General features: G+C 38.3%; 1 protein-coding gene across 1 annotated transcript; it reads left to right on the forward strand.

Annotated features, from left to right (window-relative positions):
• On the forward strand, positions 1–26,318 carry DYNC1LI1 (dynein cytoplasmic 1 light intermediate chain 1). Its single transcript, XM_032697132.1, has 13 exons — positions 1–253; positions 553–626; positions 11,579–11,695; positions 13,175–13,405; positions 16,644–16,813; positions 17,964–18,057; positions 19,483–19,618; positions 19,985–20,096; positions 21,516–21,575; positions 21,703–21,747; positions 22,668–22,788; positions 22,955–23,113; positions 25,371–26,318. Exons 1-13 carry the CDS (start codon positions 84–86, stop codon positions 25,481–25,483), a joined length of 1,602 nt encoding a protein of 533 aa, XP_032553023.1. The 5' UTR covers positions 1–83; the 3' UTR covers positions 25,484–26,318.
• The last annotated feature ends 723 nt before the right edge of the window (positions 26,319–27,041 follow it).

Here is a 27,041-nt window from a genome sequence, read left to right on the forward strand (position 1 = left end):
CCGCCGGCGCGGCGCCGCCGCCCGCTCCGCGTCCCGGGGAGGCGGCGGGGCCGGGCAGGGAGGAGGAGGCAGCAGCAGCGAAGATGGCGGCGGCGGTGGGGAGAGTCGGCTCCTTCGGCTCCTCTGCTTCTTCTGGGCTTTCCTCGGCTGCTGGCTTTCCTTCGGCTTCATCCGCCGCCTCTGCGGCCACGACCAACAACAACAACGCGGAGCTGCGGGCGGGCGCCGATGAGGACGATGGGCAGAACCTCTGGTGAGCGCCCTCCCGCCCCGCCCCGCGGCCGCGGACCCGGGCGCGCTGGCCGCCGCCGCCCTCAGCGGCTCCGTGCCCTGTGGGCGGCGAGGGGAGGGGGACTGGATAATCCTCCCCTCCCGCTGGCGCTCAGTCCCGCTCAGTCACTGAGCTGGGGGGGCACCTCCCCTTGGCAGCGGCAACTCCTGCCCTGCCCCCCCGCCCCCCGCGCCTTATCCTCCTTTCCCGGGAGATGGCGAGGGTGGGGACCGGGAGGAAGCGGGAGCCCCTTCCTAAGCGGTGTCGTCTCTCCACGCCAGGTCCTGCATCCTCAGCGAGGTGTCCACGCGCTCCCGCTCTAAGCTGCCTTCGGGGAAGAATGTCCTCCTGCTGGGTGAGGAAAGCATCCCGATCCCTCTCCCATCCCCGCCGCACACAGGCTGAGAAAAGCATCCCGATCCCTCTCCCATCCCCGCCGCACACAGGCTGGCTCCTGAGCCCTCTCTGGAGCTTCCCTTGTTTAGCGCCCCAAGGGGAGGGGGGCTTGATGGGTGGCAAGGTGCTGTCTTAACCCTCTCGCTTCTTCCCTTGCATGGCTTAGCTTCATTTTGGATATGCAATATCCAGAGATGCTTTAGATACGCCCCTCATCGTAGGTACCCCGCCATAATACCCTCGCTGTCCTTCCCCCACCCCGGTTCCTTAGGTTTAGATGGCTTAGATGGGGAGCTTTTATTGTCTTTTTCCCCCATTAGTGTTGGTTTCGGGGTGCGTGCGGGCCCTGAAACCTCCCCCGTTGGAGCCAGCGGTGCTGCTTTGCCGGTCCTGGTGGTGTGTCATGCGGACACAAAAACTGCTTCCGTGGCCCGAGCGGTGTCAGTGACGGTGCTGCCGTGGGCCGGAGGGCGGGGAGGCCGTATGGGCGTGCTGGCTGTGCCGGCTCTGCCCTGCCCACTCGCACCCGGCGTGGCGGCAGCGGCAGCATCGGCAAGTGGCGCGGCGGCATCGCCGGCTGCTGGCCGCTTATCTCCACCCAGTGCCTTAGTCCAACCTGGCCAGGGCGAGGAGTTACGGAAGGGGACTTTGATAAGGCGATAATGAGAGACCCAGCTGCCATTCACTGTTGAGAGAAAGAAGAAAAATGATTCGTCAAAATTAAAATTTTCGGGGGCGGGGGGAGAAGAAATGGATGCTCCCAAGCATCATATTCATGTATGTATGAATATATTATTGCTATTATTATTAGTGGGATTTTTTTTTGGTTTTGTTGCTTTGTTGTTGTTTTTTTTTCCTGAAAGACTATTAAATACTAATACCAGTAGGCAACATGAGGAATCCAAGTGGATGGATTCATAACTAGCTGCTTCTTCCACTCCTTTACCAACCTCCCTGTCCCCTGAAAGAACTGCATGTTAATATTTGGAAACGTGGTTAAAACTCAGTAAGATTTTCATGCAGATTCTATGCACACTATAATTCTGCATAGTCTTGTGGTTTATAGTCTCTTGAGGTTTTTCAAGTTAAGGTTTTTTTCCCTCCATAATCCTAAAGCAATCACTGTGATCCTTTTCTTCCTGTTTTGATAAGCTGAGTGGTGACTTAAAACTGACTGAGAAGACTGTGCAAGGACTACAGGATGGTCTAGTGAACCTGTTACAAGACTCACTCCCCTTTAATTTTTTACGTTTTATGTTATGTAATTAAGTAAGATATTGAGTTTGGAAGTTCTAGTAGTAGTAAAGAAAGATTTCATAATGATTGACAGCCTTCATGTGATACTTTGAACCTGAAATGGATGATTGTCCTTGTTGAAGTTGAAAGATTCTTCTTCAAACTGCGATCCTTATCAAGATTACACTCTGTTTTTCTTCTCTTCATAGTCAAGTAATCCTTAGTACTCAATAACTGGAGACTGCTTCCTTCAGGGCTAGAGAAGGCACCATAGAATGTTTCCAAAAGCTCGTTTAGTTTGTGATATTCAACCTGTTGTATAGAAATTTTCTTTCTTACCATTTACTTAGAGTTTATAGAATGACTTAATGTGATACTTTTTTTTTTCTTTTTTTCAACTGATGCATTTTTTAAAAGATGTACAAGCTTGTAAAGGAAATTCTGATTCTTGCTTAGAAATTGTGGATTTTTGGTCCAAAGGGGGGAAAAAAAAGCTTGGCATGTGTTTAGGTAAAAGAACATCAGATCTGAGGACCAACCAGTGAGGACCATGGCCATGTTCTTTGTGAGAATACCTAACCTTTGTTGTTCACTTGCAAGTCATGATGCTGTGCCTGAAGCACACTGGCACAGAAAAAGGAGAGAACTTATGTATTCTGTATTGGACAGATTCAGTGTGTGAAGTTCTGTCTGTTTGGGTTCTTGAGCTGTGTGTTTGCAGTCTCTCTGTTATCTCACATTTCCTCTGTGTTCAAACTTTGTTCCTTTTGATAGTTTTTTACTAACTTTTATTATTAATACAGGTCACTTCTTGCCATGATTATTTTCAGTTTCATTATGCTTTCAATAGTTTTAAGCAGAAGTTGTAAAGCTGACCAAAGTCTTGATGGTTTTCATGCATTTTGTGGCAGACAAATATTTGCTATATAAACAGTCATATTGGTCAAAACTTACCAGCTGAAACATGATACATAGTAACAAATTAGTGCTTATTTTCATTACAATCTGCATTTTAAAAAAATTCCCTAAGCTTCCAACATCCCACTCCCCCACCCTGAAAAGCCAACCGGAAAAACCCACCACATAGTGTTCTTTTGTTTGCTAGGACAGGTTTTCTAATTTGCCTACAACATTTATATTTTTCAAACAGTGCATACATTTGTATGCCGAGTTGTTCTGAGAACCTGGCATGCTAATTCTCCTGTTTCAGTATTTATTTTTAGCTATGTTAACATCTCATTTTTAAGAACCTGGAAAGCAGTTTGACATATCACAGCAATAACTAAAGGAAACTGGAATGCCAAATGTTAACCTCTAGATATGGCACATAGTTTCGTGAAGGTTAACATATAATATTGGTAATCCCCTGCTTAATATCAGCCAAATATTAATTAACTCACAGTTTTACTCCTCCAGAATTGTTTCACTTGCAGACATTTTTTCAATAACTCTTTTTCTGTGAAGACTTTACACTCTGATTGGCACCACATGTAGCATGAAAGCATTTTTCTCTTCTTGTATGAAGTGATAGTGAAAACTCAAGCTTTCATAAACTTTATGTAAGTCACTTATGCTCTCATTCCTAGGCAGTTCTGTCATAGTGACCATAGCTACCTCATTTAGCAAACTATACCAGCAGAAAATATACAATGTTCCTGCCTTCATAAGGAAATCGACTGCTTTCACTGACATTTTTAGCTACTTTTTGCAGATAACTGAAAGAGTGTGTTTTTGTTGCTCTTACTTCTTTTTTTTTTTCCCTCCTGGACTGTCTCTTCTGCTCCCTTGTGTAATAAAGGTAGTTGATTGCAGGAGATGCTTTTTGTTGAGTGTGATGAGAAGGCTGATGCTTATAACTGGGAGCTCTCTTTCTGATATATCTTAACCAGCCAGTGGAGTGGAGGGAGCAGCTGACAAGTCACCATTGCAGATGACGGATGGAATCTATAGTGCTATAAAATGTGTGGAGACTTGGATTCAGAGACCCGAACTAATCATTTATCCAACAAACTGTAGCGTGCATTGGAGCAGTAATGTTCAAAGTCATTCCAGGATGCACCAGAAAACAGGCTCCCAGCTGGCAAGTGGATTGAGTAGTTGTTTTCTGTGTGGCTTTATATTTCATATGTTCCTCTGTCTCTGGAGCATAGTGTATTCTTTGCCTACAATTCTAGCAATTTCAAACCATCCAGTGACACGTGCACACCTGACTTTGTGTCTTGTATTGCACACTTATGCTTCTACTGAATCACTGGCATTTTGGTTTCCTTTATTCACTTTACTCCACTTGATAATAAAGGCTTTAAGTTTATGGGCACTGAGAGTTCAACTGCTTTGTGTCCACATTTTCTCTTTACCCTAGACATCTCACTTCTCAGGGCCAGGCCTGTTTGAATCTTTGAGCTCTTTCTTCTAGTGGACCCATGAAATATAGTGAACTTCTTAAGTTCCATTACGGCAAATTGTCATGAGAGTATGTTAAGTCTTCTTACTTAAATTTGTACTCAACACTATGAAAATTAGTTTTCCATTTTATTTTTTCCTATTCAAGCACCTGAAAGTTCCACTGTGATCAGATCATCAGTGTAACCGATGAAATACTGCTTGTTCACACTGTCCATATTGTTAATCTCAAATGTTTCTTACTTCCATAGGATTGCAGAAGTTAAGTCAGAGAGCTTGTTTTCCTCCTCTTATTGCAACTTCTTCACCTGCTGGTAATGAAAGCCTTCCAAATGTAGTCAATGTAGCCTTCCAAATTGTTTCAGTCAGCAGAGTTATACTCCTAAAGTGTCAATTGTTTTGATGGGGCATTGACCTAGATAAAATTCTAGTTGCTTAGTTTATAGCCACATTTTTTTAGAATTAAGTAGTACTTCTTTATAGTGTCCTTCCAGCTATAATACCCTTCCAAAAAGTCAGAATTACACAAATGCTGTGTAGTAAAACTCACTTAGAACAGCACAGGAAGTTCTGAAATTCTTGAATTGCATTTACTTTAGTTTGTTTCATCATTGTCAGAGATGCTACTGGTTACTGGATCTGTATCTGAAATAGCTCCAAAGGTGAAGAACAGTGAAAGGAATTGTGCTTCTGTTTTTCCAGGCAGGTTAGTGGCAGGAGTACCAATAAAGGTGTCCCTTGGATAGTAGCATGGGATTATTCTATTTTAGCAGTGAGCCTGGGTAAAATACACTAGATGACTTCCTGCTATGTTAAAGGAGAAGGCTTGTGTTAAGAGATGGATGCTGTTCATATTCACTATGGAATTCTCTGCAACATTTGGCTTTCTGACTGTGGGTCTCTCCAAGCATAAGTAACACTTTCTGCTGTGCATTTTTCCACAGTCAGGCCCTGTGTTCTCATAGTGCAGGACTTGGCAAAAGACATATTGGAAGAGTTGTCTACAATCTCCTCTCGATCCCGTTGAAATGCAGAAGTGCAATTAAGGTGCTCCTCAGAGAAGTTATATAATTTTTTGGTGCCACAAAGATACCAAAAAAATCATATGTGAGGAGAAAGACTTAACCTGGCAGTGCAAAACAAACTTGGAGGAGGAGAAACTTTTTATCCAAGGAGTAAATAATAATTTAGTGGCAAGTTACGTGAAGGGTTGATATGACTTATTTATTGTGAACTTCCATGTTGTTTTGAGGGATTGAGAGAAGGATTTCATCATCTCATAGTTAATTTGTTCTTTGGTTCTTTGAAAGCAAACTAAATTTGGCTTACTCTGATTATTTTGGTCTTGTTCTGCAAAAGGCATTCTTCAGTTAGTATAGAATGTATTAACAAGCCACTTTCACTAATATGCAGCTGTAGAAAAAGCAGTTATTAGTCTGTGAGAAGTACTTAATTTTGAAAATAGCTGTAGTACCCACGTGCTTGGTTCTAGTAGGAAGAAGACCTTTATGTCTCTACACCACTGTATCAGGATTCAGTCGTTCACATGGTGTAGAATAGTGATTGCTCTGGTATTCTGGGATGGCATCTTGGCCCTGTTCAATAACTCATGTTTAGACTTGATGGTTTTGTTCTATCATATTTAGCAAGATGGATGTTTTTCTATTAATAAAAATATTCAATATTTTATGTTACAGGTATTAGATGTTTTAAATTGTTCTATCCAGAAGCTGTCTTTTGCACTGTAAGAAGTGTGAAGCTAATTCATGAAAATATGCTTGGGGGTGTGGGATGTGCAGAAGGTGTTAATTAGGACCATTTCTAGTTTTGTGTGGCCTTGTTTGGACTTTTTTATTTTTTTTTAAGAGATGAGTTGTATAATTCTCATATCAAGCTGAATTTTAATTGATTGGTTTAAAATGCAAACACACCAACTCCCACCAAGGCACCAGTAGGATTATAGATTACAAAAAAATTAAATGCATCCAAGGTTTTTCCAAGAGCTGTAGAAAAAAAAAAATCAAAGCCCTAGATCGAAGAGGTGCAGACCATCAATACTGATGACACAAAAGAAATGTTCACTTTGTGCTTCTTTGCCTTGACATATTGTAATCACAGTGGAAAAACAATTGAAATAAAAAGTCAAAACCCATGTCTGTCCTGGAGATAACACACTGGTTGCTCTTTCATGTACAGACTTCTGTGAGAAGTAAGAAATGTCTTGTTTTACGACAAGTGAAAAATCTACTTCTATTTGAATTTTCCAAAAAAAAAAAAAGAAATGTGGAAATAGCAGAAGTGTTAAATATTCTGAATTTTAAAATATGTAATTGAAAGGTTGAAGAAGTTCTGTAATAGAGCCTAAGTTCTCTCTAATGTGATAGCTTATGGCTGAACAGTTTGTGTAACAGTACATCGATAAGTGCCTGCTTGCCTGCACTCACAGAAGGCAATTCATTCACCTCATTGCCCATCCTTCCTGTCTGGGGGTGACCATTCTGCTAAATTCTGTATTGTAGCAGAACATTTAGTGAGGCTTGATTTTCTGCTCAGTAAACAGGCGTTTTGCCTGGAGTAGTGAGAAGGGAGGAGACTGGCAAGGGTTTGTATTACTATAGTTTCTTATATGTTTGAGGGCAGCAACAAGGATGTTGTCGAACTGTTTTGTGGACAGAGTAGCACCTTGGACAGAGGAGCTTTGACAACCCCAAACTCTGATGAAGTAGTAGAAGTGTGGGCATAAAAGTGCAATGGCTTTCGCTTAGTTGAATGTAAGACTTCCCGTTTCGTTAACAAGATGATGAAATACTGTGCATAAGCAGATTGAGTTGGCTTTGTTTCAGCTGCTTCCTATCCTGACTTTTCTGCAAAATTAAATGTGTTGACTCACTTTTACTTGTGTTCAGCTTTGGTGCATAGCACTGCTTGGTAGAAGCATCACTTCTGTTTCCTCACTGTAGTATTAGTGTGTGAGTCCAGTTTGATGTAATGGGGCATTTTAGTTCTTTAGGATTTACTCTGCAAAAGGAGGACCTTTTGTATTGTTTGCAAAAGCAGGATGCAAAATCTACCTGATTTTTATTCTACCTTGAAATTCCTTATCAAAAATGGTGTCAGAAATGTTTTGCTCAGTGAGTTTGTGTATGGAAGTCAGTAATTAATTTAATAATCCCACAGTTAGAAATAAAGAAGAAGCTAGAGGATTTTCCATCTTAGAATTTTTAAAGGATGATGATGACTCTCTTTGAAGGTACATAAGGCTCTGTTTTATGTATTCCTTCAGTAGTACTTTGAAAAAAAACCCAGTTCTGTTTCATAATATTAGTATGCATTGATGTTTAAGCCTAGGGAATATGATATTTTAGTTTTGTCTGAAACTAAGCAGCATTATTTCTTAGATATTTTAGAGATATCCAGAGACAACAAACAAAGGTAAATATGCTTAAGTGTGTTAAAGTTTGTAATTTCGAATGCCATATAGTATATGTGTATATATGTATTCTTACTGGGTTTTTTCCCAAAGCATATATACTTTTATATATGTCCCTGGTAGGACTTAAAGCTAATTGCATTATTATGCTGTACATTATTCATCAAACCTCAAACGACTAATAGACTTTAATTTCCTTACAAATATTTCCCCCTCCTTAGGGAGAGAACCTTCTGTGCACACTAAAGATATTACAGTAAAGTGTTTGAGTTTTGAGAAGTCTTAAGAGTTAGCATTGCATGAACTCAGAATTAATTTGGTAATTAGATTTCTAGTAACCACTTTGGAGTTTTAGATAAGCACCGGTTTAGAATTTATTTGTATTTTGATATTCTTGCTGAAGAGTAGCTACAAAACAAAATCCTACTGCTGCTCTTTCCTAGCATAACTTGGTATATTCAAAGTGTGTTGACTTTTCAAGTGTTTTATACTGAAGTCTCAGGTTGGAAAGATTAGCAGCGATGCAAATGCATTTGGAGTTTCCACAATTTTAAAAGGTATATTCAACATATTAAACATAGAAAGTACAGGCAGATGAAACCTCAAGTCTTAGCATGTTGGGTTAGACTAGTGTGAGGGTTAGATGAGATGACTTTAAAAGTCCCTTCTTTTAAACTTCCTTTAAACCCAAACTATTCAGTTATGATTCTATATTCTCTTGGCCTAGACAGTTATCTTTTCCTCACTTTTTATGATCAATTGCTTGGACAAAAAGGAAGAAGTCCTTGTGTCATATACAATGGTTCTAGTTTTACTTTCTGACAGCTTTTTCGGTGATATTGAAAAAACATTGATTCTAATTTGGCTTAAATATGTCAAGAACTCTGGATCTCCTATGGAATTGGGTGCATTTGGCTAGGCAGCTGTCTTGCACCCTTGCAAGTGGGTCATCCTGTTTGTAAACTTGTTAGTTTATGGATTGCTAACTTTTTTTGGACCACTTGCCAGTGTTGCTTCTAACTCTTTTCTCCACAGATCTTCTGGTTTCTCTTACATCCTCTGCAAACTATACTATTCTCTTCCTTACCTGAGTAATTAATGAAAGTAGTACCAATCCCTCTAAACTTCACTGATGCATCATTCTGGCTTTCTAGTGAAAGATGAGCGCTGCTCTCTGCGTGCAGTGACTCGTCCAATACCTTTATATGTGTCAGTGATCCACCTACCTGACCTTGGTGCTCTGAAATGGGTGGATATTTGCTAATGAGAAGGGAGTAGACAGTCCTCTTCATGGAACAGAGTAAATTTAGGTAATTCTGTGATGGAAGACAGAAATTACTCTACTGTGTGTGCATACATGTCCAGAGGCACTAGTTTTACATCAACTCGTCTTATGCTGTACTGATAAAATTTCTTCCAGTCTAGGGGAGGAAATAAAATTCCAGCTCCTATTTTGCCTTAAGATATTAACAATATTGAACTCCAATTTACTTTAGGCATTTGGAAATATGAGGGTGGAGAGAAAATGACATAACACAGAGCTGTGATAAGTAAGAGGCTTGTGGGATATATATTACAAGTTTCCCTATATTGTTTAGCATGAGCACTTTCAAACAGTAGTTGCATAGCTACTACTTAATAGTAGCTAATAGTAGTTAATAGTGGTATTAACATCTGTATAAGCATGTTTTAGACTGCTTAAGTGTGTCTTTTGTCAGATGTAGAACTTTAAAAAACACCTGCAGTTATGCAGACTTGTTGCAGCAACTTTTGCTAAGAACTGGCAGATATGCTTTGCAGAAGATATTAAACTTTCCCAATGCAAGCAAGTTGAAATCTTTATTGCCACCTGTGTGAAACAAACCAGTATACAAGAGAACTTAGCTGGGAGTCAGCTGTTCTGAGAAACTAAGAACGCTACTGAGTGCAACCCCTCATTAAAAGGAATAATTTTGGTTTGTCTTACCTGTTGAGCCTTCTGCTAGCACAAATTAATTGAAGCTGCCTGTTCAAAAAGGTAAAATAGCGTAATGAATCATACAGACATTGTTGGCAGAAGTTGAAGTAGCTTCATAACATGTCAGAGTAGCAGCTAATAAACTCCTTCCAGTTGTTTTTAGATGACAGTTTTAAGAAGCTTGGATAAGTACTTGGGTGAGAGCAGAGGAGGAATTGTAATTCATCTCTGGTGATGAAGGTTGAACTCCTCACTTCGTCAGAATTTTTATTTTATGGAATGTTCTTACAAGAAGAGGAAAAGCTTTATGTATGAATAGAAAATAGGAGTGCTTTTCAATAGTTATTTAAAACTATTTAATTATAGCCGTAGTTGTTTGCTCAAGTATGTCGTGATATATATAACGTGGTTAAGAAACTTACAAATGAGCTCTTCAATTATGAAAAAGTTAAATTGATACAACTTAATTTTTCACTTGACTTGTCTAAACTAGACTTTAAACTTCAGTTCTGGTCTTATTTCTCTCTCTCTTTTTTCTATTTTTAAAAATATATTTTTATTTAAAATAGCCTTTTCATTCAATTGAGTAAAATCCCCTGGACTCCCTAAAGTCATCAGTCTTAAGTTTTCTAGACTGTTAGTGAAATATGAAAATAAAGCTTACCTCTAAATTGAAGGCTTCATGTGGTAACCTTAGGAATGATATGTTAAGCAAATTCAAAATCAGTCTATCAAAGTGTAATTCTTCTGCTCTTCCCAGTGTTTTTTTCTGTAGTGTTTTTAATGTAGCCATAGTATTGTCTATAAAGTCATGGTCGGTTCCCTGTAAAGGGAAAACATCATTATGTTTAGCAGTGAAAATTACTGCCCTTGAACTTTCCTCTTTGTTATGTGGTTGAAAGCAAGTGTTTATACTCTCCCTGTATAGGAGAGACTTGGGAAAAAAATGTTGCATTTGACATAAAACTCATAAGGTGCCTCTTAGGGACCTGGGATTAATCTTAATTTTGTAACTTGTGAGTGAGTTTCAAGAATTTTCTAATATCTAATTGTTACACACACATCATTCTGCAAATCAGAGTGGCAAAACCCTGCTTTGTGACCAAATTCAGCTTAATTATTCCTTCAAGTTGAAAAACTGCATGTGAAGTTTTCCAGCTCTGGGACATATGACCAGAAATTAGGTTTTTCAAGAAGAGCCTCTGGTACTAGTTGAGGTGTTTACATTGTGCATGTGCTGTAAGGTTCACTGGTTACCTGAGCTCCTTTTGGAGGGAAGAGAATAGGAGTGAATGGATCTGGATTGCAGGCTTGTTCCTCTGTGCTACCCAAATACACACAGGTGTACTGTAAGGCAGTGGGCTTACTGTTTGTCACCTCTTTTTAAGGTTTCTTCTGACCTGTAACAGAGAAAATATTCAAAGGAACCAACCCACAAAAGCTAAGGAAACAGATTTGCCTTACTCAGCCTGGTGTTGTGTGCTGTTTGATATGAGGGAGTTCTAAATCATGTTCTTCTGACCTGTAAGAGGATCTTAGAAACTACTTTAGAAAAACTTTGCTACTACTTTGGTTGTAGTTGAAATTCTGAAATTGTTTGAGGTATTTAACTACTCCTTAACAGAGATTTTTAAAGATAGGTGTAAGAGCCTATTTCAGATAAGATAGTTAGTGGCATAATTGCATTTATCAATAACTAGAAATAAGATTTGAAGCTGAGACATGCGCTTAGAACAGATGGATGAGTTGGGCAAAACCTGCTATATTTCAAAACTTCAGTGAGGTCAGTCACCCTGTTAGGATATGGTTTTCTTATTGCCCCAGGTGGGTTTTAATATGTAACAGTGATTAAAGATTGAGTGCTATCATACTTCTGTCTCTGCAGGTGAAGATGGAGCAGGTAAAACTAGCTTAATAGGAAAAATTCAAGGAATAGAGGAATACAAAAAAGGAAGAGGAATGGAGTACTTGTATTTAAATGTGCATGATGAAGACCGAGATGGTAAGTTTGTATTTGTGATATATCTGGGTGATAACACAGTGATAATACAGTGGGATGATCTTCTTTCTTTATCATGGCTTAGACCAGAAGGGATTTGTATGGTAAGGAAGTTTGTCGGTGTAATTCCCTTAGTAGATACCATGAATGACCACTTAAGTGGTAGAGGAGGAGAAGAACTCGTCAGAAGAAAAGGCTGAAAAGACCAGGGAAGCAGACTTAGCTGCAACGTTCTGAATAGATGTACATTCCTCAGGCCTAGAGGAAAAGATGCCCAGGCTCCTACATTCCATTTCAATTACTATAGCAAGTAGTTACCGTAAACCTACAGAGAAACCTTTGTCTTGGTGGCATGGAATCTGCAGGACTACTGCCATGGATTGGTGGGTGGGAAAATGTGCACGATGCTAAGGGAGATGTAAAAAAACAAACAACAAGAAAACCCAAAAACCACCAACCCAAAAGTTTGGGTGAAGGCATGGCTAGAAAGGAAAAAGTATGTTTAAGATCCTGTTTAAGGTCCAAATACCTGGAGTTACGGGGTGTGAATAAGGATATACTGGAAGCTTTAGGGAAAAATCGGAATACTTGTCTATACTATAAGAACAAATCTATGTAGAAGGAGAACCAGAAGAAGTTGGCCTCGGGTTTTTTTTTGGGGGAGGGGGGGGATATATATGAAATCATCTGCTTTCCTGACTTTCATGCCTGGCTATTGATCTCAAAGGTAACTTGAAACCAGGGTTAAGAGTATTGGGAGTTTGATCTAAATCAGACTTCTGTAACAAGTGATAAAAACTTACCTGAAGGCAAAATGTAATTCTGTTAAGCTCCTTAATTTTGAATCAACAGCTCCTCATTAACTGTAGAAGTGTCTGTGAATACTGGAGTATGGTGGGGGTTTTTGGGGGAAAAAAAGCAGTGGGATGGTCTATTTGTATGTTGATTGCACTTTCACAAATTGGAAGAATAACTTCAAGTCCATCTCAATCATTAAAAACTTGCAGTTATTCAGTTTTTTGAATGGCCAAGGTACATTCTGTAGTTTAAGAGTTATGTAGGTGTATCATGTTAGAGTTTTGAGGGGGAGATGGCAGCCCTTGAGAGTTGAGCAGACCGAGGGCTGGAAAGGGATGACTGAGTTCACCCAGTTCTGCTCTTCTAAGATGCACCTCGAAGAAAACATTTTCTCTCTCTAAAATGGTGAACAACTATTTTTGAAATATTGAATGCTATCTCTCCCTTTCAGATGATGTATTTAAGATCTTCAGTTATCAACCATTAAACATCAGGATTTGGAGAGGAGGAGCTTGTCTCCACAAGATGCAGTTTGCTGTGATGTTATGTATATTCAGTTGACTGATAAAGATATGTCATCTGCTTTCTTCCTTGTATTTGACATGTCTAAAGAAGATTTAATAGCCATTTTGTAGTGGTGTGTTTCAAGTAAATCTCATAAAATGTTTTCCCTTTTTTTTGTAGATCAAACAAGATGTAATGTATGGATTTTGGATGGTGACCTGTATCACAAAGGTCTTCTTAAATTTGCAATGGAGGCAAGCTCTCTAAAGGACACTCTAATTATGTTGGTAGTAGACATGTCTAGACCCTGGACTGCACTGGATTCTTTACAAAAATGGGCAAGTGTTGTAAGAGAACATATTGACAAGTTAAAAATTCCTCCTGAAGAAATGAAAGAAATGGAACAGAAGTGTGAGTATTCTGCAAATACATAGGAATCCATTTAAATATGCTTAATGCTTTCTGCACCATTTAATCCCTCCATTGCAGTCTTTTTCATTCTTTGGATATGTTACTTAAAATTAGGGATTATCAAACCAGTCAAGCTTCAGATAAGTCTCAAGTAGCTGTATGAACAATACTAGTACTTCTTTCTAACAGAATAACAATTTTGGGGGAAAAAACTTTCAGAATGAACACATCTGAAATGACAATCTTGCATTTTACATATTTTTCTAGATGAGATATTCCAAGAAAAAAAATCCTTAGCTTTCAATTTTTCAATTTATTAATTTATTTAAAAGGTAGGTCACTACATCTGCTTCATAATCATTCCTGTAATTACTCAGAGAATCTGGGACTTGTTCTGTGCCTGCCAAAAGTGTCAATGTTGAGAGAGTTCATGACAACATGGCTATACCTGGGCCCTTTCTACTTGAAGATTTTTATCATAATTGTTATTGACATTAACACAGCTGTATATTTGCTTTGGCATGGATAGGATATGGCTCTGTCAGTGTCTTGTCTTTTTAGTTTTAAACGTGCAGAACACAAAAATATTTCAGGATTTCCTAAACTGTCTGCCTGAACTTGCTAACGTTATGGCTCCATATTACTTTTGGGCACAAGTGTATTTCCCTTGGGGTAATAAAACATGAGTCTTTCCCATTCATCTCTTGGAGAATTACTGCAAGGAAAAGTATTTGAGAAAGCTGTGTGTTAAGATCAAATAGGATGATTAAACTTTGTAAGTCTGAAGTCACTCTGTAACTGGTATGTTCTTAAGCATCTGAGTGCCAGATTGCTGAATAGTTATTTTAGAAATGCAGGTTGTAGCTGTGCTGTGATAAGCTGTAAGGCAGTGGTTGTAGATACTTAAGAATGGGGAGAAGGGGGGAAAGTTGGTTGTTTTCTTTATCCTTTTAAGAGAGAAATTCTTTTAAGGGAAGTATCATATCTTCCTCAAAAATAACTTTTTTTAGGAGGGAGGAGCTGAGCTTGTTTGGATGTGGTTTTTATTTTGGTTTTGGGGAGTGGAGTTAGTGTGTGTATGTGTATTAAACATCCTGACATACAATTTCAGGATAGGATTTTGCTGGATGAAAGTAGTAAGGGTGCAATATCTCTGTTATCGAAAATGTGTAGCTGGTAGTTTTGCTTCCTTACTGACTGAGTGAACAGAACAGCAAAACTCTACAAAATCCAGAAACTGTAAGCCATGAGGCGAGTCAAGAAAACATGCTACTCGTTTAGTTTTTTCTGTTGTTTTGTTCTTTTATCATCTGGTCTAATTCTTACAGATACATTGGGTATAACAGAAGCCCTGGACACAATCCAGATGTGACTGGAAGCTGTTTGATCCTCTTGTGATGTGGCTTCATGGGTTGCTAGGCAGGCAGGAGCTTGACACTGCCAGAAGAAGCAGGGAGGAGTCTTGCTTGCATGACTTTTGGCTACATGGTCCTACTTCATTCTTGTGTCAGGCTCAGTGCTCCTTCGAGCTGGTTTAACTTGCTAATAAGGCTGAAATCTGCTGAGGGTTTGTGTGTGTAGTTTTCTGGAGATATGCTGCTGTGTTTGTCTTCCCGTTCTAGCAGCTTAGCTTCTCTCAAAGACAGACCCTGGGAGGACTAGAACTCATATGGAAAGATATTAGGGGGTATGTAGCAGCTGTGTGTGAAGGGTTACAAAAACCCTCTCTCTTTACTGAATTAGTCTGTGTCTAATGAAATTGTGCCTCTAAGACCTGAGATTGTATTTCACAGTCTTTGAGGTGTGATACACTAAATCAATCCTCCTTTTTACTGTTTTCTGTACTTATATAAAGATTAATATGTTATGATCATACAGTGGGAATTTTAGGAATTCACACACTGGAGTAGTGTGATTTTTATTTTATGCAATTATCCCAGAACAGACAGGATACTGTGCAGGAAAGATGTTGAGTGACTGGCATATGTTGGTGAGGCCTCTAGGTTTAAAACACATTCAATTGATTTGGGAGGCTTTTAGACCAGACTGAAGTAGCAGCAGTCCCCGAATAAGAGCCCAAGTTGACTGTTCAAGTAGAGATTATAATCAGTGCATGTGCTTTTTGTTACCATGAACTCAGAGAGCTGCAGAAAAATTGAATAATCTTGACCTAATATAATTTTTCCTCTAGGGTGTTGAAGTAAATCTTGCTCTGTTAATTCCACAACTGCTTTTCTAGGTGTTAAGTTGAAGGGCTTTAGTCAGCCTAGCGAAGGTAGCAGTGGGTTAACACAAATCAGGACAAAGAAGTGAGAATGTACTGAGGGAGGTAAGCTGCCCCTGTGCGTGATGCAGCTGAACTGCCTTGCTGCCTGACTTCTTTAGGATGTGCTACTCATGGAATAGTAATCAGTGGTTTGGTTTGGTAGAATCCTGTTTCTGCTGTGTGGAACAGGACGTGATGTGAAAGATACAGACATTTTATGCCTAAGATTGCATCCCTGACTGGAGGAATAGTAAGTGGCTGTGTTACGAGAGGCTTGGGTGTGTGCAGTGGAACATGACAAGACAGTTGCGACAAGAATGAGAAAATAGAAAGTTACATTCTGACTTACCCTCCCTGCTAAATTTTAAAGTAGTGTCTGATCTATTTTAAAAGCATACCAAATATTTAATATGCCATTAACTAATTATAAAGCTAGTTAATAAATAGTGTTTGTGTATTCTGTTCTTTTTTGTTTATTACGACTGTAGATTCTCTGTACAAAGAGCGAAGAATGGACAAAGAGTTTGTAGATAAAACCTGGTATATGGTAGCAGCTAAACAGGATGTGTTGGGCTTAATTCTGTTTATTCTGACAAACTGTTCCATTAATTTTGCCAAGAAGAATGGAAGGAAACTTATGTCCTTCAGGAAAAAGATGAAACAGTAATCGTTAATAGCACCTGCCTAGTGGTTCCACAGTGATAAAATAAAAATGGTTTTATGTTGTCCTTATAGACAGTTTTATTAGATCATGTTCTTCTGGCTGCCAGTCCAGCAGATCTTAGACTTGCTAGTTCTTTCCTGTGCTGCACAGAGCAAACAACTAGTCAGCACTAGATGCATGCTCCATTTTTTCAACATAAAGATGCAGAAGTACTATGCAATCAACAGTACTAGAGATCAATGCCAGTGGAAATCATTGTTGAAATAATAAAGTAGCTGATGTTTTAATATAACTTTTTTTACTTTCAGTGGTAAGAGACTTCCAGGAATATATAGAACCAGGCGAGGATTTTCCAGCTTCTCCACAGAGAAGAAATACTTCATTACAGGAAGACAAAGATGACAGTGTGATTTTACCCTTGGGTGCAGATACACTAACATGTAACTTAGGCATTCCAGTAGTAGTAGTTTGTACAAAGGTTTGTTTCACATTTTAGGTTTTTCGCATATTTAAATTAAGCAACTCTGTCAGTTGTGGAATTGGGGAGGGAAGCATGTGGTTAAGTTCTTCTGAATAGCTTGTTGAAAAATTCTTTGTTTAATGTTGAAGACTGGTTATTTTCTGGAACCTCTCATTGCATGTTATTTTGGAATTATCTTTTCCTTTAGTTCTACCAGTTTTCAAGGAGTAGAGTAACACCTCAGATCTGGTTTTGCTCACAGAAGTGAGCTAGTCAGTAAGCAACTAGAACTCCCCTTGATTTCCACAGTCCTCCTTAGGCTGAACGTAGTGTTTTGATAAGTTTTTTTAATATTTCTGATCTTTTTTTGTGAAGGTGAACATATTTGAGAGTTACAGTTAGTAAAGTGCTGCTCTATTAACTTTCCTCAGTTCTTAAGGTGTTTGTGATCTGTTTTGGTTTCTGTTAGATATGTAACCATATTCTTAATCTAAAGAAAACAACAGTGTGGTTCTCCTCTGGCTGTTTTTGTTGTTTTTTCTCCCCCTGGCTCTTCAGTTCTCATTGGCAGTAAGCATACTGCATCTGCAGCTTCTGCTGGCCCACTGTGAAGGCATAAACCTTCTGATGCATATGCTGTTCCTTCACTGGAAGTCTGACCCTCTCATTTGAGCAGCACCTTCCTTCTCACCTGCCAGCTCTGTTATTCTTCTCCCACACCTTTTTTTCTTTTTCTGCTTCCACATTCCTTGCTTTTGCCTCCCTTTACAAAGGGCTAGTTAGTAACTGGATTGAAAACACTGTCTTGTAGTACTACAGTCTGTGAAAAAAACATTGGGTAAAAAATAGCAAAGTCATTTAGTGGGTAAGTTTTCAACAGAGACTTTGAGTTATTGCACTGGATTGGGGAGGGGGAGTGAATGAAAAATACCGATCATTTTAACTCCCTAGTTAATTCTCACCACAGTATATATACATCAAGTTATATATAATTAAAAACAAAAAGATTCAATTATGCTTCTAAAGTATCTTAGCAGGTTTTTGTTTTCCTCTACACTACCCCTCCCCACTCCATCTCCCTTTCCCCTTGTGAACTGGATGTGTAGCAGCACTGCTATTTCAGCAGGTGCCTGGAAGTAGTATATTAATTTTGTGTTTATTTTGACAGTGTGATGCCATCAGTGTTCTGGAAAAAGAGCATGACTACAGAGATGAACACTTCGACTTCATTCAGTCACATATCCGACGGTTTTGCTTACAGTGTATCCTTTAACACATCATAAAGATGATTATGACTCAAATCTTCATATTAATTATGACAAGCTTAAAAGAGTGTTTTTATCTGTACCAAAGTAGGATGCAACTCCTTTGCTGTAGCTGCACCTACAGCCAGTGTTGAATTAAACGTTTCAGTTTTATTTTATTACAGAGCTGCAGGAGTCTGTAGCATGTCCCCTTACCATGAACTTCTTTACTTGCCTCCATTTCCATGTTTAGGAGTCTGTTCGCAAAACAGGACAATTCAACTGACTAATTGCCTAAAATAAAAAGATAATTCATTTCAGTATGATATTGCTCCAGTTGTACATAAGGCGTGTTATTCTTTTTGTCCCAAATATGCAGTCTCCTCTGTGTTCAGTAATTTCACAGGATGAGGTTCTCAGGGAAGGAAGCAACTGTGTGACTTCTCTTATTGGTACAGAGACAATGCACAGAAGCTGTTGCTGTGCTTTTATTACTTTTAGATTTCATATTTTTAAAGAAGTATATTAAATACTGTTTAGTGTTGTTTAGTCAGCTAGACATGCTGAGATGTAGATTTTAGATGCCAGTAACATGCCTACGTTGTGTCATCATTTGTGCTGTGGTAAAGGGAAGTTCAAATGCTATTGGAGAGACAGCAGTTGACAGATGGAAAAGTTAGCCCAAGAACCAGAGACCTCGGTTGAAATGGCACTTCCTTCAAAGGGCTTGCAAGACCTAATTTTTGAAAATGAAATTCTGAGTAACTGTAATAACTCTTGTGGGTGGAGGAAAAATACAAAATATTCATAGGGATCAGCCTCGTGAGTCTATATGCTACGTACGACTTGAAATTCTATTCTAAACTTCACTGAATGGGAATCAGACCCCATTATATAACTTCCTTGTAGAATCTGAGTTGCAAACATGTAGAAATAAATTAGAGGCCTTGGTATTTTTATAATCTTAAAGTAAAAATTGCTCTTTTATTAATCCTGTGCGTAAGATGTGTTAATTTGGTACTGAGCCATGCCAGAATACTCAGCACTCTTTTGGTCTTTTAGTAACTTTTATACAGTACAACTCAGTTGCCTTCATTTCATTCAAAAGCAGATCACTGTATGATGTAAGAACTTGGTCCCCTAACTAAAAAAACCCAAGTAGGAAAGTGGAAGATCTTTGGCATTTTTGAAGCTACTAATGCTAATGTTGCCGTGACTGTGATGCAGGGTGGGATAATGACAAGATATAAGGATATGGCATGAAAACCCTTGTTCACTGAAAGCAGAAAACTGTTTAAGTGTTGGAACTTGGTTGACTTATTTGGTTTTGTATTCCTGCTCTAAATTCTACAACGTAGATGACCCTTTTTTTGGTAGTTTAAAGGTTACTTTAGTGTCTCTTACTAGCCACTAAACTAAGTTTTCTTTAACAAGTTTATTCAGATGGGGCAGCACTTATTTACACTTCAGTAAAAGAAAACAAAAACATTGACTTAGTATATAAATATATAGTCCAGAAGTTGTATGGATTTCCTTTCAATGTTCCAGCTGTTGTTGTGGAAAAAGATGCAGTATTTATGTAAGTTACCTGCATTTTTATGTGTACATGACTGCAAAATGTATCTATGTAATACCATAAGGCAGCGTTTAGAGCCTTTTTTGGTTTATGCTTTTTAAAGTTCCATTTAACATTCTCATGAGTTTGGTGAGTGCCAGTGGATCAAGATTTCACTGCCCCAAAGGGAAATGTTAAACCCGGAGATTTTCCTCTTCTCTGTTATGGTGAACCAGTCTCTCCCTACTTGTACTAATCAATGACTCGCTTGCACAGGGGAATGGGAGCTGTGACAGCTTTCCTGGCTTTCAGTTCTGTGCAGTTCAGGAGTGCATACATGAATAGCCTGAAGTAACAATAGGATTTTAAGCCAAATAATCCTTTCTCTAGTCCTGCAGGTTGGGATAATGACAAGAAGATAGGAATATTGCATGAGAACTTTCAGACACTAAAAGCAGATGACAGTTTTGAAGATATCATAACAAAACCACCAGTTAGAAAGGTAAATTGAGATGTTTTGGCATTCAACTTCTTTGCTATTTATTTGCCTGTCAGATTTTTGACGGTTTCTCTTTCACTGAGACTGTGCTTCCAGCTTATAGTAAGTGTGGTAAACCCTGTGGGGGGGGGGTTGGGGGGTTTCTTGTTTTGTTCTTAAAGTTCTTCTTTAGCTATCAAAAAAAACCCCTATGTATTTTGTAGCTTTTCTTGAGCTTGCACCTTTTTTTTTCTGCCGCTGTTACATTGTTCAAGACTACAAATATATTGTTTTGCTTTTAATATGTATTTGGTATTGAAAAGCCTGAATGTCATTTGCCTGTTTGTCAGATTGAGTTACTGTTTTTTAAGAACATTCCATTTTGCTCTGAGTTGCTTATAACTTCATAGTGCCTTCTGTTTCTATTGGAGTATTTAAAATCAGAAAGCTTGAGACAGTGTAAAATCAAAAATAAACATGTGAAAACAGATTCTCCATATGTTCAGTATGTTTTCTCTCTTGTACTATTTAACAAAAGGCTATGACAGAACTACCTGTAAATATAAATGAGGTTCTTGAACAAAATGCCAGCAACAGTGGGCCCCATGCATGCAGAAGTTATTGAAGACAAATATTTCTATGGCTTTTTTCTAACATAACTAGGATTTTTGTGACTGATCTTATTTCCAAGTGGGAATTATTTTAGCTGAGAAGACTAATACTATTTCTGCAGTCTTTAGGGAAAAAATCAAAGCACATATAGTAGTGTGTTAAATAGGTGTCCAAGGAACGTAAAGCTGACAATATTTTATTTTACATACTTGTAAACTTCAGGCCTGGATTGTAAACTTTGATATTTACCGCACTTGTTTGGGCAAACTTTTTTATGAGCTTGTTTGGAAGGAGAGAGCTTGCAGGAGGACTGGGATCTGTGTCCAGGGAGATGTCTGTGTCCAGTTAATATACCAGTCTAATGCAACACATGTGAAGAGTCATGTTGGCCATAGTTACCTATAAAGGAATGCTAAGGGGAGGCCTCAATAAATTAACGGAGACGTGAGCATGATGCAGAGTGTGTGCATCCATGAATGTTTCTTACACATCTTCAGAGCCTTGAATGTGCCCTGTTACAATTTACTTCATTCTTCTTTTACTGAACGCTTTAATGAACTTTTTAATGGGTCTTTTTACAAATACGTCTAGAGCTTTACGCCTGCCCGGTCAAAGGAGTTAATGATACCTCTATTTCACTTCTAATTAACTTAGTTTAAATGGAATCATTGAGGCAGCAGTCTTAAATACGGAAAATGTGATATGCAGTCATCATAGTATTTTATACATGTACTTCATTATTGAATGCTTTGGTCATATTCACCAGGAGATATTAAAGGAAATACCTTTCTTTCTTTTAGTCAAAATTGTGTTTCTGTTTTTATATTGCAGTTTGTTCATGAAAAAGAAATCGTAGCAGAAGATGACCAAGTGTTTCTTATGAAGCAGCAGGTAACTTTCTGTCTATAAAACAAGCAGCCAGCGTTTCATTTAACAACATTCCCAATACAGATTTTGGGTTTTGTTCTCAGTCACTGTAATATCTAACACTTCATGTGTATGTTTGGTTTTTTTGCAGTCACAGTTGGCGAAACAACCACCTACTGCTGCAGGAAGGCCAGTGGTTAGTAATAAAAATTTTAAATATCATCACATGAAAATTATTCATATATTTAGAGGGTTGCTTTTAACTGCACTATCAAATATTCTTTCATCTACTTGTTTTAAACAACATAGTATTTAATGTCTCATTGTACAGTGCCTTAAAATTATGACACTTCACAGCTAGTCATGACAACTTGTATTGACAGCCAGGGCTAAATGACATGGCTTTCCTTTTCATATATTAGAATGCATCTAAGCAGTTAGTTTACTCCCCTTTCTGTCCCAAGAGTGTGCCAAGGAGCAAACTATGCTGGCTGAATTGCCTTGGTGAGTTTCATATCCTAAATTTGGCACCATGACTCTAGGAATACTAAGACTGGCATAAAATTAAGGACAAATGAAAACTATCGTCTACATTTAAAATGCAAATAAAATAACTAAAAGGCAACACAAGTTTAAATGGGGAGCCTGTGATCTTACAAAGGTAGCTTTACCTCTTTAGATGAACTAGAGACATGAAGTATTATCTTGAAGTAATGAATAATGCTCTTTCTCCTGGGCTGCATTTAGTCCTTTCTGCAGTGTTGGTGCTACATGTTGTCTTTTTGTGAAATTTGCTGTAGCCCCTCAGTGATCTAAGTGGTACAGTTTTCATTAGGGTACTGAGTAACAGATGGATTTTCAAGTTTCTCATTGGAGTAAAATGAAAAGTTTCATTAGTGCTTTAGTTGCAGTAAAATTAGTAGTTTTAAGAATGTTATATAAATATGAAAAAACACATACACAATCAGCAAAATCTAATCCTATGTCGTTTCAGTTGCATGAGATACTACATTTAAAAAAAAAAGCTCAGGATCTGTGAGAAATAACAAAATGCTTCATTTCATATATGCTTACACTTTGCTTTTTGGGTTGTTGTTGTTTTTTTTTTCCCAATAGGATGCCTCACCAAGAGTTCCTGGTGGATCTCCTAGGACACCAAATAGATCTGTAACATCAAACGTTGCCAGTGTTACACCTATCCCTACCGGGTCAAAAAAAATTGATCCCAATATGAAAGGTACCTTTTCTTATGAGGGTACAAATACATCTGGGGAAGTAAAATAGCTGCTTTGCCTGCTTGCTTTAATATGCTTATTTAGATTGGTGAACACACTGAATCAGTATTTACTTAAAAAATCTGTGTTGGTTTTGTGTTGTGGTTTTTTTCCTTCCTCTCCTTGTAGCTGGAGCTACATCTGAAGGAGTCCTGGCTAACTTTTTCAATAGTCTCCTGAGCAAGAAAACTGGTTCTCCTGGTGGCCCTGGTGGTGTTGGTGGCAGTCCAGGAGGAGGTGGCACTGGAGGTGCTGGCAGCAACTTAGCACCATCAGCAAAAAAGTCAGGTATGATTAATGACAAAAGATCGACTCAATCCAAATTAAGTGGTGGATCATTCCTGTTAGTATAGTTTATCAGAAGTATGAACACTGCTATATTTAACTGAATGCTTTATGTGTGTGTGTGTATATATAAATGCTTTATATATATGCTTTTATATTTTATATGGCTTTTTGCTTCTGTTTTCACAGCAGTTTAGCATTGCCTTTTTATGGCTCTCAGAAGAGCAAAGAAAAACTTTTCATGTAGCTTTTTAAACATGAATTGTGTCTACATGAGTTCTTAGTTTTTTCCTTTGTTCCCACCATCCCAGTAAAATGGCTTATGCTATAAGCCACTTGTAATACTATTCAGGTAGATTGGAACTAAATTTCCAAGTTGATTTTTTTAACAATACTGTCAGTGTTAAAACAGCTTTAAATTTTCTTCTTCTAGTGTTCTAGCTCTGATGTGATGAATGCTTTGACTGAGTTTGGTGACAGCCTGTAAAATACTTACCTATTTTATTTTAACATTACATGATGTGATTAACAATTAGTATTAATCTAGAAATGTTTAAGAGTGACTGTGCTAAAGCTAGATGCAGGACTACTCTGGTGCTTCTTGCTATTCCAGTTTAAAATATTTCTGTATTATACAAATGAGAATATACAAATACAGACACCTTCCCTCTCTGCTTCCCCAGAGGTTAGCAATGCTGCACTTAGGGGAGAGTAATGTCAAGTACCAATGAAACACAAGCAGTATTTACTTTCATGCAGTAAAAGAGAAGAACACATTTCCCACAAACACTTTGTGTAGATTGACCCTGTTTGGGTTTTTCTCCTACATGTGTGCACTTCCGTTTTTTTAAATTTAAAGCTCAGTTGGCAAAGGGAAGTGTGAGTACTTCCTAATCTGCTGTAGGCAAAGTCAGCAGTTCCATTTTGAACAGCATATGGAGATCATTCAAACAAATGCAGCTGATGCAATGTGAGGTGCAGAGAGCACCCACTGAAGAATCTTGTGGGGAGTGGCTGGGCAGCAGGTTTGGGTGATGCCAGGCAAACGGAGGCAGCACTCCAGAAAAGTGTTCTGTCCGGGGCCATGGCAGAAACTTCAAGAACAGAATTAAACTATTAAGGAGTAAAAATGTTCTCAGAAATTTCCTAATATGCAACAAAAATAGGGTTACGGTGTAGCCAGTTTAATGTTGCAAAGGGCTGTGCTTTTAAGCGATTACCATAAATACAACATACATTTGGCTTAGATGTGGCCTCCTCACCTTCCTCAGTATTTACTGTCTTGTGTTGGGTGATATCCATGGCACTCTCTCTTCAAATCTGAAACTTGGCTGTTAAAAGAGCAGTTTGGGATTTGACAATTACTTTTCCTTCTGCAGCTGTGGGAAATTCCTCTGCTTATTAGTTGGAATATTAGCTGCTTTGATTCTGATACAGCATTAGCTTTTGTTAAATTATTTGAAGAGCAGCATATTATATCTGGCTAAAATTACCTTTGTGGGTAATTCTCTTAATTTGCATCCTCAGTGCTGGGACACTGCTAAAAAAACTACATGTGTATCAGAATGTTCCCTTACAGCCCAAGATAACTATGCACACTTGTCCTGGCATTAGACTCTAGTATTCTTTTTTCCCATATTGTCTCCTCCATTCTTGTGATAAAACATAGCAAGATAGAAACCTAGACTGGGGAGTAAGAGTTAAGAGTAAAAGGGTGGGGGGAAAATGGTGTGTTTTAAGCTTGAATTAGGTCTGAGTATGACTGCACAAATGTCTGTGCCATTCCAAGTTAGGGAGGAGGCAAGTGGGTGAGGAGAGAAAGGGATTTGCCATTTGCAGGTCTGTGTGCACCCATGAGCAGGGGTGTCATGTTTATACTGACAAAGTGTGCAGAACTGACTTTACTGGGCTTGGTGGAACCCCTGATTTACATCCAGAATTATTTAAAATACATATACAGAAAATTGCATAGAAGTAGTCATAACTGCTAGCCTTAATAAACTTCTTTTATATTTTATACATTAACTCTTCATATACTGACAATATATAATTATGGAAGTTTCTTTGAGAAATGGGAAATATTAAAAGATATGACTTTCTCTGTACTGTTTCCTCTCTGTTTCTTTTGGGTTTTGGCCTTATGCCTTTACTCTGCACCCAAAGCGTGTGATAACAATTTTTAGGATTTTTCTGATTTGAGAATTAAAGATACTATATGACTTCCATAAACATGACTGAATATTACACATTTATTTTGTAGGTCAGAAGCCAGTTTTAACAGATGTTCAGGCAGAATTGGACAGAATTTCACGAAAACCTGAAATGGTCTCTCCTACATCATCTACATCTCCCACAGAAGGTGAAGCATCTTGAAGACACCAAATAAAACCAGTTGTTCATTTTTCTGGGATAATTCAAACTTGCCTCTGCCTCTTCCTTCAGTGACTGGAACTAAAGAACTGAAATCTCTTTCAGAACACAAACAGTTGATGTCTGTCTTCCTTTCATATGTGTTGCCCAACTTTACAAAAGGGAGTTGTACAAATGGGAAACGGTTATCACATTGTGTAGGAGCACTGCTCACGGTGCAAGAATAGTAAATTAATTTTTTTCTGGGTTTTGTTGAAAAGTCAGTGTAATTCTGTAAAATTGCAAGTATGTCCACTTAAGTGGTAGGGGTTGCTTAGAGCAGGAAAACTGATACACACCACAGGCACTTAATTTATATTGATTTCCGAATCTGTTAGCTAAGTTTAATACTATCTTAAGTAGATTAACCTCTACACGAGAGAACTACTGCTAGTTTTTGAAAGAGAAAAATAATTGCACAAGTCTGTAACAACAAAAACAAACTCCGGTTACACTTGAACACTTCATTGGGAGTATGGTTAAAAAAAAATCTGTTTGATCTCCACTGAGATTTACACTGCGTTCAAAAACCCATGGAAAAGCTCCAGGTATAAGACTAAATTAGTGGCCAGTTCTTTTGGGGTTTTCCTCTTTGATTAATTTCAGACACTGAATAAAAGATGTATAAAGAAAAAGCAGAGGTTAAATGTACAGATTATCAGTATCCAGATTTGTCTATATATATATGGCTTGGCCTTAATGTCCCCCACTATGTTTCCCACACTACTTATGGTTTAAAAATTGGTCATCAAAACTGTAATCAGTTAATAAAGTATTCTCTGCATTCAAATTTAAATAACTTTCATTGGAGCCATGGTGTTCTTGTTTGTTTACAGTTAAATCTAAGGATGTGGTGTAAAACATCTTAAAATGTACATTTATATTTTTATCTCTCAGTGAATAATATCACTGGTAGATATTTAAGCTTCCTTAAAACATTGTTTTGGTGTTTTTGAATATCCAGATATTCAGAAACCATCTGGATACAATCCTGAAGGAAGGGGATAAGTCTGCAGTGTTTGCTCCTAGAGGTAAAACTAGCTTATCCTACTTGAGTGGTTTCTGCTGCAATGTGTTTTAAAAGCTCACTAGTTACACTAAGGATCCTGCTGATAACTGCAGTAGTGTGTTGTCTAAGAAGTAGTTGACCACTAAGGTTGAGACTTTATTTAAGCTTTCAGTACACAAATATTGTGTCACTTTTTTACTCTGTGAAATTTGTAGTCACTTTCCACTTATAGCCTCAGAACAGGAAGTGTAAAAGGTATATCCCAATCAAGTGACTGCCAATACACTTTTTTAATGAGTTCAGGTTTTCTATTTTTTTTTAATCAAGAAATCTTACATTAGTTTCTCTGATTATTTAGAAATCTCTTTATTTTGAACATGGTGGTGCTCTTCTCCTGCGGTTCCTGCATTCTGTAGTGGTTCTAGCAAATTCATGGAATCACAGAATGGATCAGGTTGGAAAAGGACCACAGTGGGTCATCTACTCCAACCTCCCTGCTCAGGCAAGGACATC

Source organism: Chiroxiphia lanceolata, chromosome 1 (genome assembly GCF_009829145.1).
Source record: "Chiroxiphia lanceolata isolate bChiLan1 chromosome 1, bChiLan1.pri, whole genome shotgun sequence".
Lineage (NCBI taxonomy): Eukaryota > Metazoa > Chordata > Aves > Passeriformes > Pipridae > Chiroxiphia > Chiroxiphia lanceolata.